At 42.0% G+C, this 27,969-nt stretch overlaps 1 protein-coding gene across 3 annotated transcripts in view; it reads left to right on the forward strand.

Moving 5' to 3' along the window:
* Positions 1–25,722, forward strand: part of ZMAT4 (zinc finger matrin-type 4) — a 382,160-nt gene extending 356,438 nt beyond the window's left edge. Inside the window, exons 7-8 of one of the 3 annotated variants that reach the window (XM_082715041.1) lie at positions 24,335–24,390; positions 25,212–25,722. In XM_082715041.1, coding sequence (XP_082571167.1) covers positions 24,335–24,390; positions 25,212–25,246 — 91 coding nt within the window. In that variant the 3' untranslated portion in view covers positions 25,247–25,722. Of the gene's footprint in view, positions 1–773; positions 5,341–24,334; positions 24,391–25,211 lie in introns of those variants that run through there. The other 2 variants (XM_082715042.1, XM_082715043.1) reach the window with 2 other exon arrangements.
* The last annotated feature ends 2,247 nt before the right edge of the window (positions 25,723–27,969 follow it).

A 27,969-nucleotide genomic window follows, 5' to 3' on the forward strand; every position in this document is an offset into this window, starting at 1 on the left:
GAAGTTCTTGGCACATAGTAGGCATGCAATAAATGGTCTTATCTTAAAGAAAAACAAAACCAAAAACCTTTAAGAAGTAGTTACCTATTTGATTTTTTTAAATGTATTTTTTATTTTCAGCATAACAGTATTCATTATTTTTGCACCACACCCAGTGCTCCATGCAATCTGTGCCCTCTATAATACCCACCACCTGGTACCCCGACCTCCCACCCCCCACCCCTTCAAAACCCTCAGATTGTTTTTCAGAGTCCATATTTGATTTTAATCAATACATTTTGAGAGTAGAGCCAGAAAACACTTTTTTTCCTATTTATCTAACAGGAAACATTCTGAATGAATTGAGAATGTGGTTTATAACAATAATCTGGAATCTAAATGCTATAACGTTGTTCTCCCTCCCACCAAGAGGGTTCTGCCAGTCGTCATAGCTGAAACTTAAGGATGGGTAGATGCCATCCACCATAAATATAAACCAATTTGTCATTTTCATCTCAAGAACTTTCAGAATGAATTTAGTTAGTGTCTGGATTGATCGAGACATATATTTTCTTGTACATACATAGAGTTGACATTGGTAATTGAGTTATTATATTTATAGGTTATTTAGAATGTAAAAGATTCATCATATAAATTCAGCTTTACTTTAATTTGATGGCTAAAGTGATGTGGGGGGAGACTGAAAGCGAGAGAGAGGGGACAGGAAGGAAAAAGGAGGGTTGGAATATGTAATTATGAAAGAAGGTAAGACTGTGTTCCCTTCTGTCTTATAGCCTGAAGAATAAGTAGTGAAAACATCAATCAAGAGATGAGAAAAAAAAAAAAAAAGTCAGGATTTCTCTGCCGTGGAGAATTGCTTATCAACCACCAGAGGAAGATTCTTTCTTGAACAATGAACATTTCTTATGAGGATTCACAGATTAACATATGACTAATCTTAGTTTTGGAGAGTGAATGAGCGTTCTTGCTTTCTTTCTTTCTTTTAATTTTGTGGTAAGTTATGATATTTGGATGGATTTTTTAATTCTTCCCTGATGATCTATTTAGCACATGTTCTAAATTATAATCCTACAGCAAACAGTGGGAACATCATTCAGACTTAAAGACAGTGGGAAGATCTCAATTTCCAATTTATTCTAGATTTCTTCAACATATAATTATTCCATTAAGTCCTTGATGATTGAGATGTAAAGCACCTTTATCAAGAGATACACATTATTTTTCCATCACACTGAACATGATTGGTGGCAACACGCACGGAACCAGAACGAGTCACTACTAGTAGAAGATATATAATGGACACAATTACTACTCCTTCATTTCACCTTCGAAACTGTGAACGAGGTTTGCCATCTGAATGACAAGAATAAAGAGGGTGAATAAAGGAAGAAGCCCATCCTTTTTTTCTGATCACTCAAAGAACAGTTTCTCAAGGTTAAGCCAAGTCCTCTTTGCAAGCTGCCAAAATAATAGCTTAGGAAAAGAATTAGTTTGCCTGCATGATGATCCTCTTAGGCAAAAAATGTCTTCACAGCCGTTGACCTTGATGAAACGTTTTCCCAAAGGCATCCAAGAGAAGAATTACAAACCCCCGAATGAGAGGGAAATAAATGACTATTTCTTATGAAGTTGGCCTGAACTGTGGACTTGGTTGTGGGGTGCTGATGACTGGGGAAGAACTGTGTAAGTTCTGCAGAATGAACGACAGCCTTGGGTATGGTGAGTCCCCCATTCCTCTGTTCCTCACTGAAGTCCTCTTGCTGAGCCAAGGTTCAGTCACTTTGGAAAGAATACCACTAGCCAGTATGATAGCCTGGAAAACTGTTATTTTCTGATGGGAAATGCCTCTGAGTGTAAATTCTGAAGCCTTCTCTGGGTCTAACTCTTCTCTGTCGTGACTGGATCTGGTGTCTGCAAAGCCAAACATTTAACTCTTTACAATGTTTCTCAGAGCTCTGACTGGGGTTGCCCTTTGTACATGGTGACCACAGGCCATTCATCTCCCGGTGTCAGGATTTTCTGGACATCTGTTATTTTTCTGCAGAGAGCCGAGGTGGTCACAACTCACTGAGCAATAAATGAAATGACTCAGAAATGCACCGTGTTGTTACGAAGGTGTTTGAAATTTGGCACCACTCCCTTGAGAGGGCCCACTCAGGAGGGATCAGGGTTGTTAGCCTCTGTGCCTACAGAGAGAAGCAGCTGCGCCAGCCATGTGCTGTCTGGTGGGAAGGCAGGAGGGTCTGATGGCAAGCAGTCCATCTTGCTGTTTTGGAAAGCACACAACAGAGCTACAAACCTGCAATGATGACTTTTCTTCAAATGTGTGAAATAATGCTTTATCTGTCAAGTCCGCTGTAAAATAAGCATCATCCAAGTAAAACAAACAAACAAAAACCCCTGAAAAACAACAACAAAAAAAAACCACACACACACACAAAAAAAACCATTGTTTCTGTTTGTGTTTAGTGAGTGAGCTCATACCCTCAAGTGTTTTGTTTGGTTTTGTTTTTAATGACCTGATCTAGTTGAGCCTGTGAACATAGATCTCTTTTGCTCTACAGAGAGGCTATGCCAAAGCCTTTACAGATAAGCTTCCGGATATAATAATCAGATCATCTCAGAATTCCTCATCTAAATACCATTGCTCCTTGGCAACCTGTCAAGTGAAAGTGAATATCCTGCCAGAAAACAAACATTTCGTTTGTTTGTTGTCAAATTTCTTTTTTTATTTCTGCATAAATAAGGGAAATGATTGTTCCAATGTACCATGGAGTTGACATATTGTCTTAAACAAGAAAAGCCAGTGAATGTTATTTATATTTTGGGAAATCTTAGATGGAGACGCCTCTACTCGGAAAACGAACTGTTTGTTGTTTCTGTTCTTATTTATTAGTAGTAATAGTAATAGTAGTATGGTTGTATTTGTTTAATTAGGTCATGTCTTACGTTCCAAGTCATAATGGAACCAATGGGAGTAAGATGGAAGATAATTATTTTCAAACAGCCAAGTTAATTTTGGCAGAGAGGAACAAACCCATGAGACCTGGCCGTGGCGGAGCTTCTGGGGTCGGGCCACCTGAGGACAGCGGAGATTCTCAGAAAGATAAGAATGAGTCCTGGGATTTTCCATAAAACCTCAATTTAGGGGCCTAGGGGAAAACGCTATCAATTTGAAAGAAACTGTCCAAATGATCAATACGTATTTTTTACCATCCCAGACTACTTGGAGTCATGATAACTAAAGTAACCAACTACTGATGTTTGAAGTTTTGCTCCAATGAGGGAACAATGATGCAAAATGAATATAGTGCAGAAACCTAATGGCATCCTTCTATTAAGAGTATTTTTTTTTTCTTTCTATTTAAAAGAATACTTGCTAAGTGGTTGAAACCGTCTGTGTCTTTGTATAGAGGCAAAATACTCCCCCAGACCTGGTCATGCAGTTCTCTTAACTTTTCAAAGAGTTTTTCTTCTTCAAGTACAGATGTAAGCTTCTGCCCGAGGTCACAAATGCCATGGTAGTGAAGCCCAGTGAATGAGTTTTCATTATATATAACCTCCACAGCCCGGTGTACTAATAAATACCATCATAAAGCAGTCTGCTAAGTAGAGAGACCACTGTGATCCCTTTTGCTGATAAAAATAGTATGAAACTCCCATCTGCAGTTGCTTGACCACAAAGACCAATATAGGATTTGTTTTTCATTTGCCTCTTAGATGATAAATAAATGTAAGTTGGAACTGCAAGGGTCCTTACACATTTCTATGGAATTCAGCTCCTTAGACCATTCTGACCAAGAGAAGACGAATAGGAGGCCAATGAAAAAATGCTAATACTCCCAGAGGCATACTTAAACCCTGGATGCGGGGTGGGTGGGGGATAGTGGCCATAGCTCAAGGAGTTACCTTGTTACCGACAAGTCGCTGTGAGCACAGCATGTTTAAACTCCAATACCAAACTGTCTGTAACTGTCAGGTAATGAAATAATTACCCTTTCTACATTCCATCCAAGCTGAATATTCACTGTTTGTTTGACCAGCTTGAGCAAAGAATTGATTGCTGTTCTTTTTTGACCAGAATCAGGAGGGTTTGATCAACATATTACTATGGAGACAGGTTATTATTTTTCTTTTCTTTTTTTTTTTGGCTTCTTACCTAATTTATTCATACTAAAGTCATGCTAAACTACCTCATAGGTTTGTGGTGTGGATTAGCTAATTAATAAAGGTCAAGTGCTTAAAAATATAAATCTCTATATAAATGCTGCCTTAGTTGGCTTTCTAGTTTAAGATATGCATGTCAAATTAACTATCTATATATTTCATTGTAATATTCATGTTGATAAATTTGTCTTTAAATTTAATATACAAATACCTTGATGTAAAATAAGACTCTGAGAGCCCCAGCATGGACTCAAACTCAAGTCTGGCCAATGTAGCACCTAAGGAAACAAAAAGCACCTAGAAGCAAAGCCAAAATGTTTTCTTAAGCAGATTTTAAAGCAGGCCTTCTCAAAGGTTGGGGGTAGGGGTGGTCAACACTGGTTTTTGTATTAAGTAATTTTGTACTATAATAGTTAAAATGCCAACAATTATCAGTGACTTACATTTAAAAATTAATTAGGGTGGGTTTAAGGTTATGCTTAGGATAACTGTTGAGTAAGACACAGACGGAAGAGTCATAATTAGTCCACATGTCTCTGAATACCTACAAGAGAGGTTGTTCGGTTGGACATCTGCTTTGATTTGTATCTTCCTAGAAAAACTTTGAACATTTTCTTTTGGAAAGGATACAGCCTAAACAGAAAGGAAAGGAATTAATATCTCACTGCTTCTTAGTAACATCATCTGAGGGGGCAACAGCGATTATTTAAAAACTAATTTTACTGTGGCTTTGCTTTGCTGCCATTTTTTCCCCTGTATGATTAATTACTCCTTAGCCACTATTCTGAGTAGCAGTTTTACTTGCTAATTTCAGATGCCTCAACTTAATTAGCAATTCATTCTGACCTTTAGAAACCACATTCTGTAATCTTAAAATTTTATGAGTGAAGGAAAAAAAAAATCCTATTTTACCTGTCCCTCCATCTCCAGCTATCACTAACAGGTTACATTGTTTCTAAAGACCAGTCTATTGTTATAGGTCAAATTTTGACATCATCTGAGGTTGTTAGAAGTCCTGGTCAAATTTCCTCATTGCACAGGTGGGCACTAGGCTCAGCAGAGGCTGTTTCAACTTCAGAATGTTTAAGCAATGTAAAAATGTAGGACATTTGGCTGCTAAATTTATTCCTTTTTTAATTAAAGAAATAAAAGTGAAATTGATACACACAATAATGAATTCCTGTTTTGCATCCTTGCTATTTTCTTAGCACACATGCTACTTGAATTGTCACTTTTCAAATGATTAAATTCTGACTGTCAGACTACCAATGATGGTAAGATAAGTTTTCCTGTGGTGGTCAACTCAGTGACACGTATTCTGCTTTGAAATCAAATGTTTTACTGTATATTCTCATATTTCTTGAAGTTGTCTTCACAGCTAAGAGTGAGGGTTAATCAGTGTGCATAGCAACATTAGTGTTAACGATTTTATTATTGAAACTCCAAAGAGTCACCATGTTGGGTCAACCCCATGTCCTCTCAGCTCACTACTTTGCTGGCAAATCGTCTCCCAGAAGTTCAGATGGGAGGACAGGATTAGCCTCCCCAATATTAGTTCCAAGGAAATTATTAATGTTGTATATATATAGGCAAAGTAGTAGGGATCTTCCTCTACTTTGTCAAAAATATAATCTCCTCGGTTGAGCGGGAGAAAAATGGAATGAATGGCAGTCATCATGGAAGGAAGGTAATCTACAGAACTCTCATTCTAGACAGAACGGTCAGAACATCAGAGAGAGAGCATTCCTTGCTAAGAAAAGATGATTTCTGTCCTCTACATGCCCACAGTTGGCTTCCTGAGCAAGAACAAGTGGTTCAAGTTTTGCCTCCTTTCTTCTTCCCAATTAATTCTTCTTGTCACTAGATTTACTTTGTGGTTGTATTGATTGGCTATAAGAAGCACATACTCAGATCTTTAGAGTGACTTGTGCTTTTCTCCCCTACTCTTTTGCTTACCTATAACTTGCTGCTATTTTTAAAAAATGGTAAGTTACAGGAAAATACAGTCAGTACATGGAGAATGTTTGCCATTTCAGCAAGTTTCTTCTTTTGACTAGGTATCCTTTTTAAAGCCTCTGTCTTCATTATCCTCTTCTTTACCCTTGATGGAAGGCCAATTAGAAGCCCATCTCCTACTTCTTTATATAAGCTACCATTTCTCTGTGTCCTTTAGGTGTAGAGAGTTTAATTGTGATGAAGCTAATAAGGACCCTTTACGAGCCACCCGTGGGGGTGTGTAATAAGGTGAGTGTTCCGCCTGGGAAATTGCATCAGCCATTTACTCTTTGATAGTTTTGAAGTGTGAATGAACCAAATACTTAAGTTTTTTTTCCCGGTCACTCACTGGTTCAGAAACTGCCTATCTTCCCTGAAGAATGGTAAGCCTCTCTGGAAAGGACTTAAACTCAATCTTTACCCATTTTTGTGTAGTAACACGTGCCTCTGCTACTCTAACACCTTTTCTCTGTAGATGTTGAGTGCAACACAGCACAGTTCCTACTTTTTTGTAAATTTGGGGTATTCTCTGACTTATGGCTAGAATTTGAAGAAAACAAATCATTTCTCCTTTGCAATGATCTTCAGCCAAAGATTTTCTTTTTCCTGAGAGGAGAGATAGGCACCCCTCAAAGGGGAAAACCAAAACCAAAATCCATTTAACTTTTTTTTGCAAACTCTAGTAATCTAGATAACAAATGCTAAAGAGTTGTATGTGTTATGTTGATCATATATGCATATGTGAAATTAGTAGTTACTTAGAGTATACAAAATTTCAGACAATGAGTAGGCTATAGGGGAAGTGATATCAGAATTAAAACAAACCTGGATTTAGAATATGGTTCTTTACTCTATGATCTTGGGCGAGTTACGTAAGTTTTCTGAGCTTCAGTTTCTCAATGTTTAAAATGGAGCTAATGATACTTTTCTTATAGAGTTACAAAAATTAAACAATCTAACAATGTTATGTTGTCTTTTCCCCTCTTTTCCACCATCCAACAAGCAGATAATTACTAAATGTAAAATAGACCAATGCAGTGTGAGAGCTGGAGGATACCTATCAAACTATCTTGCCCATCTCTCTCATTTTGCTCATTTTTATTTAAAAAAAAAAAAGTGGGGGGGGGAGGCAAACCACAAAACAGACTCTTTACTATAGAGAACAAACTGATGGGTTGCTGGAGGTGAGCTGGGCAGGGAGATGGAATAAGTAGGTGATGGGGATTAAGCAGGGCACCTGTGATGAGCACTGGGTATTGTATGTAAGTGATGAATCACTGAATTCTACTCCTGAAACTAATATGACGATATATGTTAACTAACTAGAATTTAAATAAAAACTTGAAATATTAAAAAAAGTACATGCTGAAGTATGTACTTATATACTTATTTTTCCTTTTTTTTTTAATATATATATTTTATTTGGCAGAGTGAGAGAGAGAGCGAGAGAGTCCAAGCCGGAGGAATGAGAGGCGGAGGGAGAGGGAGAAGTTTTTCTGCTGAGCCAGGAGCCCAATGCAGGGCTCAGTCCTAGTACCTTGGGATCATGAACTGAGCCAAAGGCAGACTCTTAACCAACTGAGCCGCTCAAGAGGGCCTATTTTTTCCTTTTTTAAAAAAATATTTTATTTATTTATTTTAGAGAGAGAGAGACACCACATGCTTGAGTCGGGGGAGGGGCAGAAGACAGGGAAGAAGCAGATTCTGCACTGAGTAGAGAGCAGGGACCCCTGGGATCCTGACCTGAGCCAAAGGCAGATGCTTAAATGACTGAGCCACCAAGGAGCCCTTACACTTATTTATAAGTATTCTTTGTATAGCATTAAAAATTATGTTGTGTAGCCAAAAAAAAAAAAAAAAAAAAATTACTTGATGTGATAGAACCTACTGTGGGAGAGGATCGCTGCTGGTATAACTCCAATAAAGAACACTTCCTGGAAGAGAAGGGCCCAGAGTGTTCCAGAAGCTATCAGTGTGACTACCCAGGAGGCAAGTTTCTGCGTCTCACTTCCTCTGCACACCCCACCTCCACCCCAGGCTGGAGCTCTGTTGACCTGCTGGGCTTTGACTTAGGACAAGGACCTCACACTTGCAGCGAGCCAGGAGCACCTGGGACGGCTTTACCCTAACAGCGAAGGGTAAGACAGGCAGCTCCTCACCATGTTCCCATAGGCAGAGCATCAGCATCAGGCAGAATTCAGCACATGTGTTTCTATAGTATTTGTATATTGTATGCATGCATGTATGCATATAAATATGGATCTGTTACAACGTGACCTATTCATTTTTTATGCTTTTTTCTATTTTTCGATAAGATGCAGGATGAATAGCACAGCTGTGGAATATTTCCCTTTGTTCCTTTGTCTCATGATAGGAGCTATTTAACTGTAAAAATGAAGCTGGATTTATGACTGCCAGTCTGTTGAGTGGTAATAAATGTCAGACAGACATTGCTGAGTCATAAACTTTGTGAGTGTGAGCCTAACCCACTGCATAAATCAGCTTACTAGACATGAGCCCCCTACTTCAAAAAGTTAGTGGAGTACAATGGACGTGAAGTTCAAAGATCTTGCAGTTCTCTAAACATGTCTGCCCTATGGCACCCTAAATTTGTCTTCATTGTTAACTGATTAGAATTCCTCATGCATTTGTGCAGAAATCTGACCTACGATTCAAGTTCTCTGCATCACGGACGTTAGAGAAACAGGCAGGTATGGTACAGAGCTTAAGCACTCGTCACTGGGAGTGGATGAGTGAATTCCTGTGAGGCTGTACCACCTCACCTCTGCTCAGTCCCACTGGGGCACAATGGGGTTTGGAGTCCCACCTGATCTTGTCTCTGAGCCAATGAGAACCCTGCCTGGCAGCGAGCCAGGTCTGGGAATATACTGTTACTTTCTGCCTGGGGGCCTGGAGGACCTGAGCGATTCAGACTAACATTCAAGCAGCATCAGATCGTGTCTCTCTGTGCAGCCCTCAAAGGACAGTGCAGAGCAACTCACTGCTGTGTCTAGAACCCAGCTCCTCCATTCCTCTGTTCCTCACTCCTGAAGCCCAGTCCCCACAAAGAAGTTGCATTTATTTCACCAGCCCCTTCTGTCTTGCTGACTTGGACTGCCAACTTCTCCCTTAAGGAGTTGGGTCCTGCTCTCCTGGTTAGCTCTCTGCACCAGCCATTCCTAGCTTACAACCTTCTTCCTGCTAGCCTGGTCATCGTCACTGGATGAGACTGTGATAGTCCTGACAAGTGAAGGGGAGAAAAGAGCCATGCACGTAGATGGTCTGTACACATTTAATATAGAGAGAATATATATAGTACACAATGATTCACTGGTTTGATTATCTGAAGAAGTTAAATCATTTATAGAAATGATCACAAATTTAATTTGAAACTTTATGAAGTAGGAGGCATCATCGTGCAGTTGCAAGAACGGAGCTGGACATATTCTGCCAGGAGAAAAACGTGGGCTTTCATAAAGCAAACTATTTTCCTCTCCCCAGGTCCAGCTTTTTTTGGGTGAAGCAGAGGGATGAGTATGGACTAGATGGCTCCCGTTACTGTATAACGTAGGGAAGTCAATAGAATATTAAAGAATGTGACTGTGCATTTCCCCCGTTGTACATATACTGAAGCATTGCGTCCTGCTTCAAGATTATTTGAGGCTTCGGGACCGTGAATTAAGGAACGCAGACAAATTCGTAAGATTGGATCACATGGGGGTAGCACTGAAGCTACTTGTATTACTGAAGGGAGTTTGCAATTCCTTTGCCCAGAATATGATACTACCATAAACTCCCAGAGACATCCAGAAATGTCTGGATACCAGACACTCTGGATACCAGAAATACCAGAGCATTTCTGGTATTTTGCTTTGTGCCCTTAGCAGTGACAGGACAGTGGCCTGGGGCCGTCTCTGCCTCCTTCTCACATGATATGGTTCTGACTCATTTGTTCTTCATTTTCTTGACCATGCGATTGTCCAGGATGCCCTTGGTTTCAGTTTACCGTGAGAGAGCTACCGTAATATGTCAAAAATGTTAGCAATGAAAACAATTGAAGAAAGAGCCTTAAATCCAAGTTCAAACCCATGTGCAGCTCAAGGGCAGCAGAAGGAAACGTGTCCTTCCAGCCCCAGTGACGGTTAGACTGGTCTGCAGCTTGGTTGTCGTCAAAAGCGCAAACATGGAACTGCCATCAATCATTGCCAAGAGTCCTCTCGTTACCGCCTGCCTGTTGCAGCCCAAACAGAATATTCTGTTACTACTTCCAGGCCCCTGAGTTAGGAAGAAACAGCATACAAAAGGAGAGCCCTTTGAGAAGAAATGGGGCAGCATTCTTTAGCCTGGTTTTGGGCATGCTTGCAAATGCCCGTATGAGGAAGAGAAGAGGCAGGGCGCTTGTCACATTGGAAGCCACAGTGAGAACAGGGCAGGGGAGCAGGCACCTTCCACACCCCTGGGCCCAGCGCCCCGCAGTGGTTTCCAGACTCTGCCTCCCTCCGATCGATACCTTTTGAACCAGGCTGACTATTGAGAGACGGAAAAATCGCTGTCTGCTGTCCTGGAGAACGCCCACTCGGTGCTGGAGGGACAAAGGGAACAATGGAGATAAGGCTTTGGAACACGGCATAAAGGAGACAAGAATCGCTTGGGTAATAACGCCAGCACCACATTGCATGAATGCTCTCTGCAGGGGAAAAAACTCTCTTGTGTAATAATGATTGTTAGGATGAGAATGTAAATAACAGGGCAAGTTTAAATTGAATATTTGACAACACTGAAATCCTGTGAGTGTGCGTTGAATTTTTATCTTTTAAAAAAGGAGTTTTATTTTAAATGGGAGGCCTGCAGAAGCTTCTAACAAATCCCTTATATGACTTAGTAGGGGAAATATTTTCCCCGCGCCTCACAGTCGGAAATGACAGGTGCTGTTTTCTATGTGGGGAGGGGGGAGGAAGTCCCTTGGAAGAGGAGGTTTTAGGTGATTACTTAAGCCAATTTGCTTCTAAAATGACAAGACTGGCAAACTGCCCATTATCACAAGGGCATATCAAATGATAATAATGTTCCCCAGAAATATTAAGACACCATATTAGTTTCTACTTCCGCGGGCAGGAGGTAGGACTGGCTTCGGTGGAATCAACTGTAACCACATAAAGGTTCTAGATTGTTGGGGGGCAGGGGAAGAAAAGAAGGAGGTTGGGAAAATAGAATTCGGGTGAAATCAGGGCTTCAGAAAAGGGGAAGAGTATAAGTGTTCAGAACTTTCTTTAGCTACTTGCCCTTAGTCCGAAGAGGACAAGCTGAAAACTGAACTTCCTCAGTGTCACCTAAAATGGGGACAAGCCAAGAGTTTACACAATGCCTGTGGGTCATCTTCTGAGGTACCCTGGACCCCAAGGTCTAGAAAAGGCTCAGACACCAGAATTCTAGTTCCAGTTCTGCCGCCAACTCTGAGACTCCAGGAAAGGTCATCTCAAAGCCTTGTTGTTCTTGCCCGTGCAAGGTAGGCCCTGTAGGAGATGACCCACAGGCTCCTGTTCTGGTCACTTCTCACCAGCCCGTGCTGTTTCCTATCCTCTGGGTGTGTCAAGAAACCATTAAATGGAGCCCACTTTCTCTGCAAAACAGACGGAGAGCTCACTCTGCTTGTGTCTAACTTTCTGTCCCAAGTGATCATCCTTGGTCAGCTCTAGGCCCTTTAGAAAAGGAGGAGCTGAGCGAGCCTCTGGTTAACGATGGTCGCGGGTCTGCGGTGGAAACTATGGCACTGTGGCCTTGCCTGGGCATGAGGCGTCTTCACATCTCGGATGCCTTCCCAAGTGAAGCCCCAGGGACCTCAGCATCACCTCTCAGCAGGGACAAGGGAGCAGCTGAATCTGGGCAGACACTGGGGAGAATGACCAGATGGCAAGGGCTTGTCACAGGCAGATATGCTTGAAAAGCCATTATGATATTTCCAGACGACTTTGGAAAACTTCAGGTGTCATTTAGAAAAGCGTTCCTAGCCAGTGAGAGGGCACGGTCTGAACACGGGTGTGTGACAAAGACCAAGCAGCGGAGCCAAAGCTGCCAGGGAGAGACTGGAAAGAGGGGGGACTGCCATCCTGCTCTCTGAATTTAAACAAACCAACCAACCTCAAGAGCTGGGTAACAGGTGTCCTGTCTGGGGTTGGTCGTGGCTCCTCAGCTGGTGCTCCAAACAGGGGACTCAGGTTATGTGAATTCGGTGCTGGCTGCAGGGAATAGGAGGTTACAACCTGCCGGCCGAAGTCTGAGCAGGAACTGAGCAGGGGTGAGTGCTGAGAGAGCACACAGGCATGGAGGCAATGCAGAGCAGGCAGGCAGGGAACCCAAGGAAGCCCAGAATCTCATGGGGACACTGAGGAGTAGCACCACAGAGACAAAGTGAGCAAAGCCTAGAGCAGGAGCTCTGAGAGTGGAACCAGTTTCCCAAAACATCCACAATATTCTACCAAATAGTTGGATGGACCCAACTTTATTTCAGATCTCTCTTCCTATTTCTGCAGAATTTTGGCCCCCCTCCAGGAGTTGCAACGTCTCTGCTCATAACAGTGTGTAATGGGGTCAATGGTAGATTACTTTTCCAGGTCATTCCTGGCCGGATAGTCTGGTTAGCCAATGTGCTCAGAAGCCAAGACACGGGGGTGACACGGGCGCTGCAAGGTTTGCCTCAGTGGATGGAGAGCTGCTGATGAACAGCGCCCGGCACGGAGGACCACGAGGAATTAAGAGGAGAGGAGAGGAACAGCTGGATAGCAGCTGCATATAGGTGCTAACTTAGGCTCTTTTGTTGATGCTCAAATTAGTGCCGAAAGATAGGCCTGGTTTGTAGGTAACATTCCATGATCTTGTTCTTATTTTGATGTACTTCAGAAGCTAAAAATATAGTATAGAAACATTCTCACAGAGACACCAGAGTGGCTTAGTCCGTTAAACGTCTGCCTTCAGCTCAGGTCATGATCCCAGGGTTCTGAGATCGAGTCCCACATCAGACTCCTTGCTCAACAGGGAACCTGCTTCTCCTTCTGCCTGCTGCTCCCCCTGCTTGTGCTCACTCTTTCTCTCTCTTTCTTTCTATCTCTCTGACAAATAAATAAGTAAAATCTTTTAAAAGAGAAGAGAGAGAGAAACATCCTCATAGGTTAAATAGGAAGCTGTGTTTGATGGTCACAAACTTAATTTTCTAATTAAAAATGCAACTGCTAAAAAAAAAGAAATGCAATTGCTAATCATATAATTAATATTTGAATTTATTCATGCAGATAGTGTAACTGCTTATTGTACTGAGAGATCAACAGAACTGGACTAGAGTAATGTGAAGCTCTCAAGTACATAAATGAAGTGCTTTCTACTTGATGAAAGACCAATGTATTCCCAAAAAATAATTTGTCATGTTAGTTTTCCCCAGAGTGAAATATTTGTAAAATATTCCAGGCCAATTTAAGGCATTGATATGAGTCAGTCAGTATCTTAAAACTTTAACCATTGTTTTGGAAGAGATACCTTTTTTTCTTTTGAAAAACTTTCCCCAAAATTTGGGAAAAAAAAAAGATGAAATCTAATCAAACCATACAGTGAAACAATGAATTAGTTCTTCACACATTTACAGAAAGCTATAGATCATCTATGTGGCCTTTCAATGAAGAAAGTCTATAAAATATAGTAGCTTTGGCAAAAGAAAATTAGATAGGCCTCATTAATCCTCCTCTAAAAGTAAGCAAAATGACTTCTATGAAAGGCTGAAGGCAGGAAACCAGTTTTTTTCATCCATTACTTGGTGGAGTAGTTGTGGTCTTGGAAACATGATGGCCATCAGACATGGAAGCAGCTGATAGATAGTGAGAAGTAATTAACATGACCATATCTACCATGTGCCCGCTGAACTTGGTCAGAGTCTCTTAAAAATGAATTGGAGAGAAGGGAGGCTTTTTGGCAGACATGTCCTCACCTGTAGGTTGCAGCATCCTTCTTTAAGACCAGCTCCTTAGGACATTCCTGCTCCCTTCCAACTGTAGACTTCTTGGAATGGTTACAGTTGGGACTCTTGGGCTGAGTAAAATGAGGCAAAGACAAGAGAGATGACTTGTCCAAAGTCCCAGCTGACTAGTGGCAGAATAGGGCTAGAACCTCGGAGGTGTGCTCACTCTGAACTATGGTGCTGGATGCTTTTCGTACCAGAGCTCGGGCAAGGTCAGAGAAGGCTACAGGTTCATGGCCTCAGCCTCTGGGACAAGTCAGGCCCTGAAAATGCTTAATGTTTCCCTGAGGATTGAGACCTGGGAAACCAAGCCCCATAGAGAAACCTGGAAGAACTTACGAAGCTCTGAAAGGTTTGTAATCCGTAACCAATAATGAGAAAGTGTAACCTATAGTCCAGGGTATCGTTGCAACAGAAGGGAAACAGAAGGCACCTTTTACAGATTTGACATAAACGGAAACTTCTCTTCCTTGCTTATGTACACGTCATAGCCCGCGCCTCTTCCTAGAATACAGCAGTTTGAAGCACCCTGCGAATGTGTTGATGATCCTCACGTGTGGTAGGTGAGCCGTTCAGTTCACATTTGCCTTCAAACACTGTGCTGCCGTGGCTCACGCGGGCCATGCTTCCATAGCATGTCCCATGACATCCCCACCCATCTGAGCCCACCAAAAGAATACCCACTGTGGTCCCTTTTTCACCACTTTCCTGGCTGTCGCTGTTGCACAATATACTTTGCAGTTGCCCGATTGGTCCTGTCTTGTAGAATCCTTGCAAAAGCCCCAATCAATGGCTCATTTCCATAAGCAAAAGCACATATCTATTTTTCATTTTTAAAAATCCACTTTTAATTTTTTCTTGCATCCTCTTTACTTTCTCCCTCCATCTGAATCAAACATCTCTTCCTATTGGTTCTTTCAACAATTCTTCTGGTTATTTTTTGCACCTGTTGTGCTTAATGATGTTTGTTCAACACTTCAATGCAAGGTCCAAACACAACTGAACCCACCAGCCAACCAAGACAATGACCAGGCTGGAGTATATAAGCGTAAGGCTGCACCTTCTGGTGGTAGCCATAACTGATAGTTTTTTTTGCTCTGGTGTGTAGTCCTGCTTTCTCCTCTAAATGTTATTATTTAATGATTTGTAAGCAGAGAAACTTCGGTAGCTGAGTTGTACCAAGTCAAAAATAGGCCCGGAGCTATTTCTTAGCTGTTTAAAGAGTGAGCAAAGCTGTTTCAAACTGCCCTACCTAGGGGCAGGGTACCAGCAGCTGGTACTAGGATGCAGCGTGAATGCTTTCAGTCCTCAGCCCATCTGAGAACCTGGGGGATTTTTCTCATGAGCAAAACCCGACCCTGTCTGCAACAAGGTCAGGACAGCGTTCCTTCCAACCACCCCTTCTCTGGCTAAGCTCTCCTCTTGTGGGCATGTGGAGACCTCCTCCTCCCACTCACACCCTAGGTCCTGGGGTCTCTCCCACAGCCTGGGAATCTCTGTTACCTTGCCCACCCTGGAGGGAGAGAGGGTATGCTCCTGTATGCTCCTGTCAACCTTAAAAATAAAACACCCATTAACTTTATGAGCAAAATGAGTTAATTCAGAAAGAGCAGGGAAATTGCAATTTGAGACAAGCAAACTATGGCAAACCATAGGCAAGACCACAAAGACAAAGGGAAGGTCAACTTTTATTGGGTTTTAGGAGGAAACTGGGGAGGATTGATTTGAACAGAAGTTCACTGGGGAAGAACAAAAGTTCGAGGTTGTGGTGGCTTCTCATTGGCTGCAAGTGGTGGTTACCGCGCTGTTGCTGGGGCAGAGAGGACTCTTCCTTCTTTTTCTTAAAAGCGGGACATAAAAACCCTATGTGAAAAACGTCCTCCCTGTCAAAATCAGTTTCCTTCCTTCCCTTCTGCGGGGTGTACAGCCTGGACGAGGGCCACCTGCACGAGCGCGCCCCCTGCAGGGCTTCTGGTTGCCGTTTCAAATGAGGTTTCACTCTCCCTAACAGCCTCGGGATTGAAAGCCTGCTGCTGGCTTTATTCCTGCAGGTTCCTTTGTTTGGGGCAGAATTCAAAGCATGACCACAGCTCTGCCCAGGGAGGGGGGGTGGGGGTGGTGTGTGTGTGTGTGTGTGTGTGTGTGTGTGTGTGTGTGTGTGTTCATTTGCACCTCCAAAGCTTCACCTTCATCTTGTCCTCTAAGCCAGGATCGCTGATTTCCACATCTGTAACTCAGGTATAATGATACCTATCGTAAAGTACAGTTGTAAGAATTCAATAAGACAATACTTGTAAATGTACTTAGCCCTATATTCTTACCAAAAGCATCTCAAAATGATTTGGCAGAGAAGTGTCATCGGTATTATGTTATGTTATAATATCATATGATATCATATTGTATTGTATTTCTAACATTGCTAACATTATCAACTAACCTTTCTTATCTTGGTTAATATGTTAGACTATATTTTCCATTGTTAAGATTGTCCCACTCTTTTTTCTTTTAATTTTATCTGACTGTGCTCACCCCACCCCAACCCTTCCCCCAGCTTTTTAGTCATCTGTGTCATTTTATTTTAGTTGCGTCTCTTATAAAACATGTATTACCATGGGGTTTAGTTCTTTTTTTTTTTTTTAATTCTTACTGAAAGTTCTTGTCTTTTACGAGAAGAATTAAACCATTATATACTTTGGCAGTCCCAGAATATTTAATTTTAGGTCATTTTATTTTGTGCTTCATCTGTTTCCTTTGTATTCTCTGAGTTATACGTGCTGTATTTCCTTTCTTTTCCTCTAGTTATTTGCAATTTAATTAAAATTTAAACTTTGTAATGGTTACCTTTAAGGTTTTCTAATCCTGTACTCAAATGTATATTTCTTTAATTTTTGATATAAAAAATTAATTTTCCCTAAGATGAAATTAAGAAATCAGCATGGTTTAGGTAAAAATTGTTTGAGCCTCTTTGCCCCCTTCAAGAAAACCCTACTGTGAACATTGTTCAATTGTGTTTTAAGATCTGATACAGATGAGGAAGCTTAAGTCCAGTCTGATCTTTCATTAACAATAGTTTAAAGACATGATTGTGCGAGTTTTTTTGTTTGTTTGTCTTTTCATGTATCAGGAAGCTGAGACGGGGACAGTCCAAAGCTAGTGTAGCTACTAGGGATGTTTCCAAGGGTCCAGATTCTGACTGTACTTCTTCACCTTTCTTACTTGTGTTTTCTGGCTGGTGTTGGATCCAGGGACGCAAAGATCAGTAAAGCACATGTTTTGCTCTCAGCATGCTCAGAGAATACTAGACACAGATGATAAAAGAGGCCACCAATTCTTTGACACTGTCCCCCTTTTTGAGTCTGGGCTGGCTTTACCCACTAATAGCAGGTGCCATGACATGCCCCTGGTGGGTTCAGGCCCTACAGATTCCCAGTTTCCAGGTCCTTTTTCTTGGAACCCTAGAGGCCGTTGTGTAGGAAGTCTGATCGGGGTTGAGGGGGCGCATGGGAGACCGTGGAGCTGTACGGGGCAGAAGAAATGCCCAGCTCCTAGTCATCCCTACTAAGAGTAGACGTCTGAGTGAGACTGTTCGCACTCGCCAGACCAGACCCGTGGCTGGCTGAACACTTCCAGCTGACCCTACGCTGAGTGAGCTGAGAACTCACTCAGCAAGTCCTGCCTCAATTCCTGACCCAGTATATGGTGAGATCAAATAAAATGATTGTTCTAAGCCACTTGGAACGAGAATCATTTGCTATACAGAAATGGATTACCCAGAGAAGTACACATAGAAACAGTTTTCAACCAGTGTGGAAGCATGGTGTTCGCTGTCTAGGAGAATAGACAGTAAATTAAATTGTAACAATAAGCACCTCTTTCTAACCAAAAGAAGCCTACAAATCTAAATTTATGTACACTTTTTTTTTTTTTTTTAACCCCAGTTTTATTTATGTATAAAATTAGTCAGGTCTCTTTCAGTGGCAAGCGGTAGAAATCTAATTCAGATCAACGGAACATTCTGGATTTTAGGACTGAGAAAAAAGTCCCAAGGTACTGGAGAGAGGAGGAGATTGGGGAGGTGGAGGGGGGGATAACTCCCCAGTCCCCAGGGACACCAGGCCTGGTTCTGCTCAATCCTGCGGTCTGAAGTTCGGGAGGGAGTGTCTCTGGGATGAAGGAGCGTGGCCAAGTCACGGAGATTGCTTGAAGCAGGGCTGAGAGAAGGTCACCACGGTCTGGGAGATGAAAGTATCTGAAGTGTCAAATTCGGAAGTTTCAGGGAAAGAGATATTTGAAAACAGACATAATTCAGTGTACTGAAATGAATTGTTACTTTGAAAATGCACATTACAAGGGCATGTTAAAATTATCGTTAAATTCCTACTAAGCACGAAGCCCTGTGTGGACTCTGAGCAAGATTAACAAGGGAAGTTCAACCTTAAGAATCTTCTGATCTCGTTTTATCATGACACATAAAGGTTTCATGGTTTTAGCAGTCATAAAAGATATAACTATGAAAAATTACAGCCCATTTTGGACTAATTTCTGAATATTGTTCAAAATGTAGTTTTATGAAGGATTCGAAATGGAATCATCTTGAACAGTCTGTGAAAGAATTGCTGGAGAGGCAGCCCCATCCATATTTTAACATGGAAAAAACCCTAATATTATCGATGAAATGCTGCGTTGAGAAAAAAATAATAATACCCCTTCAACATATTAGCATTTTAATTTCCTTATTACATTATCACTTTAAAAGTATTTTTTCTTATTTTAAAAATGATTCTGTTCTGTATATCTGGGAAAAAGACTGAGGATGAGTGAAAAGTCCGGAGCTCGAACGTGCAAACACACAGTTGACGGTCGAGAACGATGTCACAGAACTGGACAGAAATACTAGCTGCGTCGTTCTCTTGTATGTCATCCACTTTTCTTTTGGGTTTGGGGGAAGAGTAGTATACTTGAACGCTCTACTAGTTTTTTATTAACTTTTGAAATATAAACATTTTATTAGAGGTATGTATGGCTCTTCAAATAAATCTTAAAAAAAAAAAAAAAAGAATTAAAAGAGTTATCTGGGTGGCTCAGGGGGTTAAGCATCCAGCTCTTGGTTTCAGCTCAGATTGTGATCTCGGGGTCGCGGGATCAGGCCCCGGGTAGGTCTCCACACTCAGCAGAGGCCGCCCGAGATTCTCCCGCTCCTTCTGGCCCTCTCCCTCACAACTCACACTCTCACCCATTCCCTCTGTAAAGTAAATAAGTTAATTAAGAAAAAAGAAAACACGGTATCTTAGCTCTTCGTTTCTTTTCACCCGTTTTGCCAACTTCCAGCAATTCTTTCAGGATGTGCCTTGGGTCTGTCTTCATATTTATGAATGTTTTCATCTGATTATGTATTTGATTGTGGTTTCTGTTCCATTTACTCATCTCAACTTCAGTTTTTTTGCGTCTCTCTGCATTTTTTTTTTTTTAAATCTACACTCATAATGGAGCTTTGAAACCGTGTCCTCCAGATTTCCTCCTTCGATTTTTTACGATATTATGTGTTTGGGGACTTCTCATGCAGATTGCAGTCTTATGACTGCATTTTAACTGTCTATAATCTTCCCTTATTTCACCTCATGACTTTTTTTTTATCTTTTCCTGATTTTCAGCTGCCTTTTATTTTTTTCATCTCAACTTGTTGTCTCAACAGCTAATCTTTCAAGTTCCCTTTTATAGAGCGCTCCTATTCTTGAGTATTATTATTAAGCAACATTAAGCAATACTTTCAGAGTATATTTTTGTTTCCTGCACTACATGATGAAAAATATGTGTTTGTTCTTTTATGTCTCAAAATACATGCTTGGGTCTCATGTTTATTTTCTATTTATTGCTATTCATCCTTAAACAAGGCAAGAGATATGAGGGTCTGTGGTTTGCCCTCAGAAAGAATGGAATTTCTTAGCTCCCTGGTTTTTACCTGTTTGATTTTGCATGTTAGATCTCAAGCAGAAGGATATGTTGAAGTTTAGAAGGTTTGGCTGATTTCTGGTGCCTAGAATTTATTTGTCTAAAATGTATCCTTTATTTTCTTTTAAAGATTTTATTTATTTGGCAGAGAGAGATCACAAGCAGGCAGAAAGGCAGGCAGAGAGAGAGAGGGAAGCAGGCTCCCCACCAAGCAGAGAGCCCAATGCGGGGCTCCCTCTCAGGGCCCTGAGATCATGACCCAAGCTGAAGGCAGAAGCTTAACCCCTGAGCCACCCAGGCGCCCTAATGTGTATCCTTTAGAACTCCCCTGTTTAATACAGAAACCACTCGGCACATGCAGCTATACATAAATTAAAATTAAATAAACTTGAAAATGTGGTTCCTCATTTGCCCTAGCAACATTTCAAGTGTTTGATAGGCACTAAATGCAGATGGAGAACATTTCTGTCCCTGCAGAAAGTTCTGTTTGACTGTGGTGCTAGAGAGTAAAGTGCATCTGGGCATACTTCCCTGACTGTACAGATCATTCCCATGTTCTTTCTCTCTCCACCCCATTTATTACATTCTTACTGTTCCCAGATGGGAAATGTTCCCCTTTATCCACTTCTCATGTTGGCCATTCCCGGGAATTTGATTCCCAGAAGAAAATAATGCTCATGGAGACTGAGTCCCAGGGAGAGAGTGTCAGGGCATTCATTTATGGGTGGGTGGGTACAAAGGAGGGAAAAGACCCCGCCCACTGAAGAACAGTTGCTTCTAATAGAGGTCTAGCTGTTGGCCTTCTGGCTGACCAAGACCCCTTGCATCTTAAGAAGGGACAGATGGCAGGAATAGTGGAGGTTTCCTCTGTGTCTACATGGTCCGTTGTTGTACCCCAGAGCTTTACCTATGTTTTTCACAAGAATGACAAGACCATTCACCAATGTTCCTCTCTCCACAGAGAGTGTAATTTAAGCTGCTTTTTTATTTTAAAGATTGTTCCAGTGGAAAGGTAGGGAAAGGTCAAATGCCTGTTGGAATCGAGATTGTCTTCACCTGAGTGTGCCTATGCAGGCTTGGCTTTCTGGGACCCTCTCCCTCCCTGGGAGCCAGCATCTGCGCTCTCTTTCCATTTATTCTCTGCTCTTGCCTCCCTTGTCTCCAGCTCTCTGGGCCCCCTGCAGGATACATGTCTCTGCTGGCGTAATACCTAATTGGAAGCTCAGAAAATATACAGCATCGAATATATTCTTTTAATAAGAACGAAGGTACAATTTTGGAATAATCTCTTCTTTTATGAATGTTTTTACTGGCTTTCAAATAAAACTTCTTTCTACTCTATTTGTCTAGAAGAATTATCAGAAATCCTAGCATGCCATATAGAGAGGGAGCCAGAGTAGACTAGACAAAATTCCATGAAGGCAGTGGTATCCGGCAAATTCGCTGCCCTTTCCCTGGAGATCCCAGGATCTCGGTGGATTCTCTCAGACTGTAGAAAAGGCATATCTTCATGCCTTACTAAGTGGCCCAATAGAACTTTTGAGGATTTCAGGATCAACAAAATTTATTTTGTGGACAGAGTCTTGAAGTGAATGGACCATAGTCATATTTCATAGATAAGGAAACTGAGGAGCAGAAAGGAAACAAGTATTTTTTTTTCTTTTTAATATCATAAAAAAGCACAGTTCTTGGAACTGAATAAACTGGATCTCATCATTTGTTAGGAAGGTAGTGGAAGGTGATCTGAGGAAGTAGGTTAAATAACTCTCAGGCTCAGTTTTCTTTAAAATGAGATTAATGATACTAGCCTTATAGGATTCTTTTGAGATAATGAGCTTAAGGGGTCATTGGACAAAGAATGCCAATTATAATGGCAGTTCCTCATTTTCAAGGAGGCATAGAGAGTCAGTATCCAAGTGCATTTTCTTTTTCCCAGTCCTGTGCTCACCGGTTTATTGAGAGATATGTGAGATTGGTGAGAAGGTCAGAGCTGGAGATAAGATGGGCTTAATTAACTAGTCATTTGCCCACGTGCATGTTTATCCTCCTGTTTTCTACGGAAAACCAGAATAGATTCAAAATGCCCCAGTCCACTGGCCTGCATGCAAGGGTAGGGCTGTTTCCTGACAGAGAGACTGAGCGCCTATTGCCTGTGTCACTGTCAGCATAAGGGCAGGCTTCTTTCTTTTCTCTCTTGTTTCCGTGTAAAAACTGACATCACCAGCTCTTGTCTGGTTGGGACAGTTGGGAAGAACATGCAGAGCAGAGGTTGATATTGGTGATATTGGTTGATATTGGTGACACGAAAGAAGACACATGGACTGGGACCTGAGGGTCCTACTAGAGAGACCCTCATTACACCCCAGCCTCATGGGGAGGAAGACAAATCCTCCTCCCATCGTGACTTTTCTCTCTCTCTCTTTTCTCTCTATCGGAACCAGCACGCCTGTTTCTGTAAAAGGCTACCTAGTAAATGTATTAGGGGTGCAAATCACTCTACTCTAGCTGCAAAGACCCATGGCTTCAGCAGCACTGAGACAGACAAGCATATTATGGGTGTTTGCTTCCTGTCCCTGGGCCCAGCCCATCGCAGAGATCTGGAACGCTCTCTGTGTTCACTGCTGTCACTAGAAATGCCAGCTGCCAATTAAGCCTGGAAAGAGCCTCAAAGCTAGTCCTGCCTTTAGATCCCAAAGCATGGAAAAACAATAAAAATATTATGAGCTATGCTCCACTCCCAGCTTTACTGCTAAATGAAGTGCAACACATTCGCTTAACCTCTCTAGTCCCAGACAGTCTGTAAAAGGAGGAACTGGATTAGATCAGCGAGGGCATGGGGAGGCGTGGAGGGGACTATCGAGACACTGGGACTATCTGAGATCATGTTCTAAACAGACTGCCAACCTCCTTCCCTCGTTCTAACCCAAGTGTATCAGGATTGAAGGAGGGTATAGGCAGGATGTGAACTTTGCAAAAGCTTTGCCAGGCATTCGGATACAAACTCCCCACTCCAGGTGAGAGCCATGGGACTAAATTGTCCCCAGAGACCCCTTAGGCTTTGGCATTCTGTGATTCTGCGAAGGGATCAGATCAAATCAGCAGTAGTACCCTGGTTCCGTCCTTCCTTAATCATTGGCTGTAGATTAATGGATCACTGAGTTTGAAACAATGTAATGCAAACAGAGCTTATACTGATTTTTTAAAATGAGTTTGTAGGCACTGGGTTCCCTGCAGCCTCTGCCCTTGAGATAATATTGTGAGAGGTGGCACTGGTCTGGCTTGAATGAGACACAGGTGAAAGGGAAGATGTGGGGGCAGGCAGAGGCAGCCAAGTGGAAGTTACAGAAGTTGCACACCATGGAAGTAGCACCTGTATCTGCATAGAGGCTAATCTAGCCAGGGCCACTGTCCAGCAGGGAACCTGGCCTCTCACAGCGGTGGAATGTGTGCATTGGTGGAATTCAGACCCTTTTGTTACTCTACCCCATGCTTACCCTGGAAGGACCATCTAGGAATTTTTTTCTCATTTCCTAACAAGGTTAAAATGTTCTTCCAAACTGAGATGCTCCAACCGCTTTTTGTAACTTCGGTTTTGTGATATGTGTCACACTTGCAGTCAATGGCTTGTTGAATTGTCTGTCTTCTGTACTAGAGTGTGAGCTCCATGAGACGAGGAGCCTTGCCCATTGTGTTCAACCCTGTGCCCGTGTGGTGCCTAGCACATCCTATAAGCTCAATAAAAACATAAATGGAATATGAATGCTATCTTTGTTACAGATTCTTTGCCTGTAAAGACTTTCCCCAAAGATCTGTTTGTTCTCCACACCACACTAACCTGGGATCTTTTTTTTTTTTTTTAAAGATTTTATTTATTTATTTGGCAGACAGAGATCACAAGTAGGCAGAGAGGCAGGCAGAGAGAGAGGAGGAAGCAGGCTCCCCGCTGAGCAGAGAGCCCGATGTGGGGCTCGATCCCAGGACCCTGGGATCATGACCTGAGCCGAAAGCAGAGGTTTTAACCCACTGAGCCACCCGGGTGCCCCGAAACCTGGGATCTTTATAATTCCCTTGCCTCCTAACCCCTCAGAATCTCCCAGTACCCACAGCCCCCATCTTAGGCCCAGCTTCTTTCCTAGGCTAAAAGGAGGTGCAGTGTTCTGAAGTGTTTTCTTCGTCTTCCTTTCTTTATCCTTTATCCCTCCCTCATCCTTCATCCTCCAGGTTCCGTGTCAGCTCCTGGCATCACAGGCTCAGCAGCGATGGTCCCACTGTAATGTGTAAGTATTTGTCATGGGCTCTCAGTCGCTGGTGTCTCAGGTCTTGGAGAGCCTGCAGTGACTCTGAGATAGTAAGGGATGGAAAGAAAGGTGACATCAGGGTTGAAAAAAAAAAATTTAAAAAGTAAGGACTTTGAGATAGACAAAAGTTAAATGAATTAAGAATTACCCGGAAGGCGGTGCCTGGGTGGCTCAGTCTGTTTTGCATCTGACTCTTGATTTCAGCTCAGGTCATGATCTCAGAGTTGTGAGATTGCACCCTGTGTCGGGGCACAATCTGCTGCACAGGGAATCTGCTTAAGGTTCTTTCCTTCTCCCTCTCCCTCTTTCTCTAAAAGAAAAAAGAATAACTGGGAAGGCAAATGAGAACCCAACACCAAAAAATGTGGACATACCCAAAAGATGAAAAAGAAAAAAGAAAAGAAGAGCTAGGTGGGCAATGAGGTATTGGGAGTGGGTTTAACAATGAACATTGAGCCCATGTCATCGCTGGGGTCTGGGGCAGGCCAGAGAAAAGGGGAGTAGGATGGTAATTGACACAAGACTGTTCACTTCTGAGGTTTCTGCCCTTGGGCCACTTTGCTCCCTGTTCTCTGGCCCCTCGGCAGCTAAACGTCAGTGTTGCTGCCTCTGCACACTTAGGGCTTTTCCAGGTTGACAGAGCTGGTAAAAATCATGCATTAGGGATGCAAGAAGCAACTTTAGAGCTCTTCGGGAATATTAAACCCATTGGAGAAAAATCAACAAAACAAGGAAAAGAGCATTTTAAAATGTGTTGACTTGTGTTTATCTGTATTTATCGAAGTTCACTGTTCTCTTAGCAGGTTGCAAATTAGTACTTGAGACCAGATTCTGAATAAGCCACAGGGGACCAACAAGAACCTTCATGCCTGGAAACTAAGAAGGCCTAATGGATCAGCTGTCACTTCCTCTGTTTGGCTGGCAGTTAGAGCTCATGTCAAGCCATTTCTCCACATTATCAAAGTCATGGAGTATTTTACATCTTTCAATAACACTCACCATTTGGCAGGCTAAAGCATGCCTCCTTCCCTGCCAATTTGCAAGATCATGTCTGCTGGTAACCCACACAATCCTGCTTTGCTCTCTCTCTCAGTCCAGCAGGAAAATGCTGGGAGAGAAGCAGAAGATACCTTTAAATGTTGATGAGGAAAAGAAGAGTCCTAGACTTCAGGAATTGGAAAAGGCTTTTGGGCAGGGATGGATCAAGAGGAGCAGAGGGAGTGGTCTGAGCCCTTGGGCAATAAGGGCATGCATTATCTGGAAAGAAATTCCAAACAATAAAAAAGGAGTAAGTCAGGCTGCTTTTTATTATCCAGGCACGAGTAATTCTAATACCAGTGATGAAATACTCCTCTCACTGGGGTGGCCTATGCCTTAATGTACAGCTGCTTGAGAGTGAATTAACCCAAGTCTCTCATTCATTGATGAGGGCAATGAAGCCCACCCCACCATCTTCTTGTTGATGGCCCTTCGGCTAGAGCATCTCATGCAACCTGGGTCTCTTTGCTGCCCCCTAGGAGCCTCTTGGCTGCATTACTCTGCCTGACACCAGAACAACAACAAAAAAAACCAAGGGGTAAACTCCAGTAACTGTGCAAACTTGGATTATACTAAACAAATGAAGAAATCTAAAAATCCCAGAAAAGATCCAGCCTCTGCCCTCAGCTCTTGGCTTGTTTACAAGTCACATTTGAGAATTTTCAGTCTTAAAGTTATTTTTCTCTATCCTACCTTTGATTTCTGTATTATATAACTTTTCGTCCAGATTCATTTCCGTCTTAAAGTCATTGTGAGACTCTTCTGATTTTCCATCTCATTGTGTAGTGGATAGGGATCTCAGTTCTCAAATTCAGGTGTGCAGAGGATATTGTATTTTTTTTTAATTAAAAAATAGTTTAATTTAGACTCCCAGCTTCCATCCTACCAAGGGACAAGAAATGCAACTTGAGATATTTAGGAGTTCTCCTACATCGAGGTTGGAGCCCATCCTTCTGGGAAGTCCCACCATGTGCCTCTCAGTCCTTCCAGATGCACCTTCAGTATCTGGGCTTCCCTTCATAGGAGTTTTCCATTTCTCTGCACAGTATGGCTTCCCCAGGGCTACTCAGGAAGCATTTTGCTGTTGAATTTTCTGGCAATGTGTGTATATATATATATATATTTTATCACATGTGATTTTTTTTCTTTTACAATGAATTATTTCTCTTCTGAGCTTTAAGGATCAGAAACATATTATTTAAGACCCAACTGGAAAGGAAATTAATCCAAAGAAATATATCCACAAGCAAGCGTGGGAGTAACTTGACCAATACTCAAGTCAGGAGGGATTTTATAGTTGATTTATTTGTATGAGGACGATGAAGTCATTACTCTGGGTGTTGTATCTCCCTGAGTTGTTTCCCATTCTGATCTCCCTTTGCCCATAACTTTCCATGGAAAAGTTAAAATCATTTTTTTATACTGAATCTTTCCCTTTGCTCACTAGGGATGGAATAGAAGGAGAAATGGGGTCTCGGGGCGCCTGGGTGGCTCAGTGGTTAAGCCGCTGCCTTTGGCTCAGGTCATGATCTCAGGGTCCTGGGATCGAGTCCCGCATCGGGCTCTCTGCTCAGCAGGGAGTCTGCTTCCTCCTCTCTCTCTCTCTCTGCCTGCCTCTCTGCTACTTGTCATTTCTCTCTGTCAAATAAATAAATAAAATCTTAAAAAAAAAAAAAAGAAAAGAAATGGGGTCTCTGCCTATATTGAGTGTACTCATGGACTCATGGACTCATTTATATAAATAAGGCTAATTTATATGGAAAATAGCTGAACCAAAATAAAATAGACCAGGGCCCATATACCTCTGATGGTTAAACTGTTCTGTTACAGAAGCCAAAGTTGGGTTCAAAGCCCATTATGTTTAGTTATCTCTAAAGAAGCAAAAAAAAAAAAAAAAAAAACCACACACACACAAAAAAAAAACCCAACTATTTTGAGAAGTTATAACCTTAAGAAGCCATATCATAAATCCACTTTATCAGTCACAGGGGAAACTTCATGAAATTGTGTAAATGGATCCACACAAGTCCACTTCCACCAGAAGGAATGTAACTCAAAATGTGACCATGTGTAAGAAAAATGGAACTGATCACTACCTTGTGTGTATTCAATGTAATAGCAGCCATTACAGTTTGTAAATATCCATATTTTAAAAAAAAAACAGAACATTTATGTATTGAGAAAATAGTTAATTACTCATCTTCCCTGGAGGTAGGTGTTCTGGTAGAAATTGATGATCACAAGGTAGGATCCCCAATGATACTTAGCTACCAGGAGGCAGTATGAGAAACACGGATGGTTAACTTCCTAGAGAAGGGGCTATAGGTGTACCAGAATAAAGGAATAGGCAGTTAATGCTAGGAAGGGTCACTGTGGGTGGGGAGGGTAGTGGAAGCTCAGAGAAGAGGTGAGTAGGATTTTAATAAGTGAGGTCAGGCTGATGGGAGCGGCGATGAGGAAGTGTCCAGGCTGGTAAAGCTGTCCAAAGGACACACACCACATGGGCAGAAGTTGTAAGAT

Source organism: Mustela nivalis (assembly GCF_964662115.1).
Source record: "Mustela nivalis genome assembly, chromosome: 20".
Classification (NCBI taxonomy): domain Eukaryota; kingdom Metazoa; phylum Chordata; class Mammalia; order Carnivora; family Mustelidae; genus Mustela; species Mustela nivalis.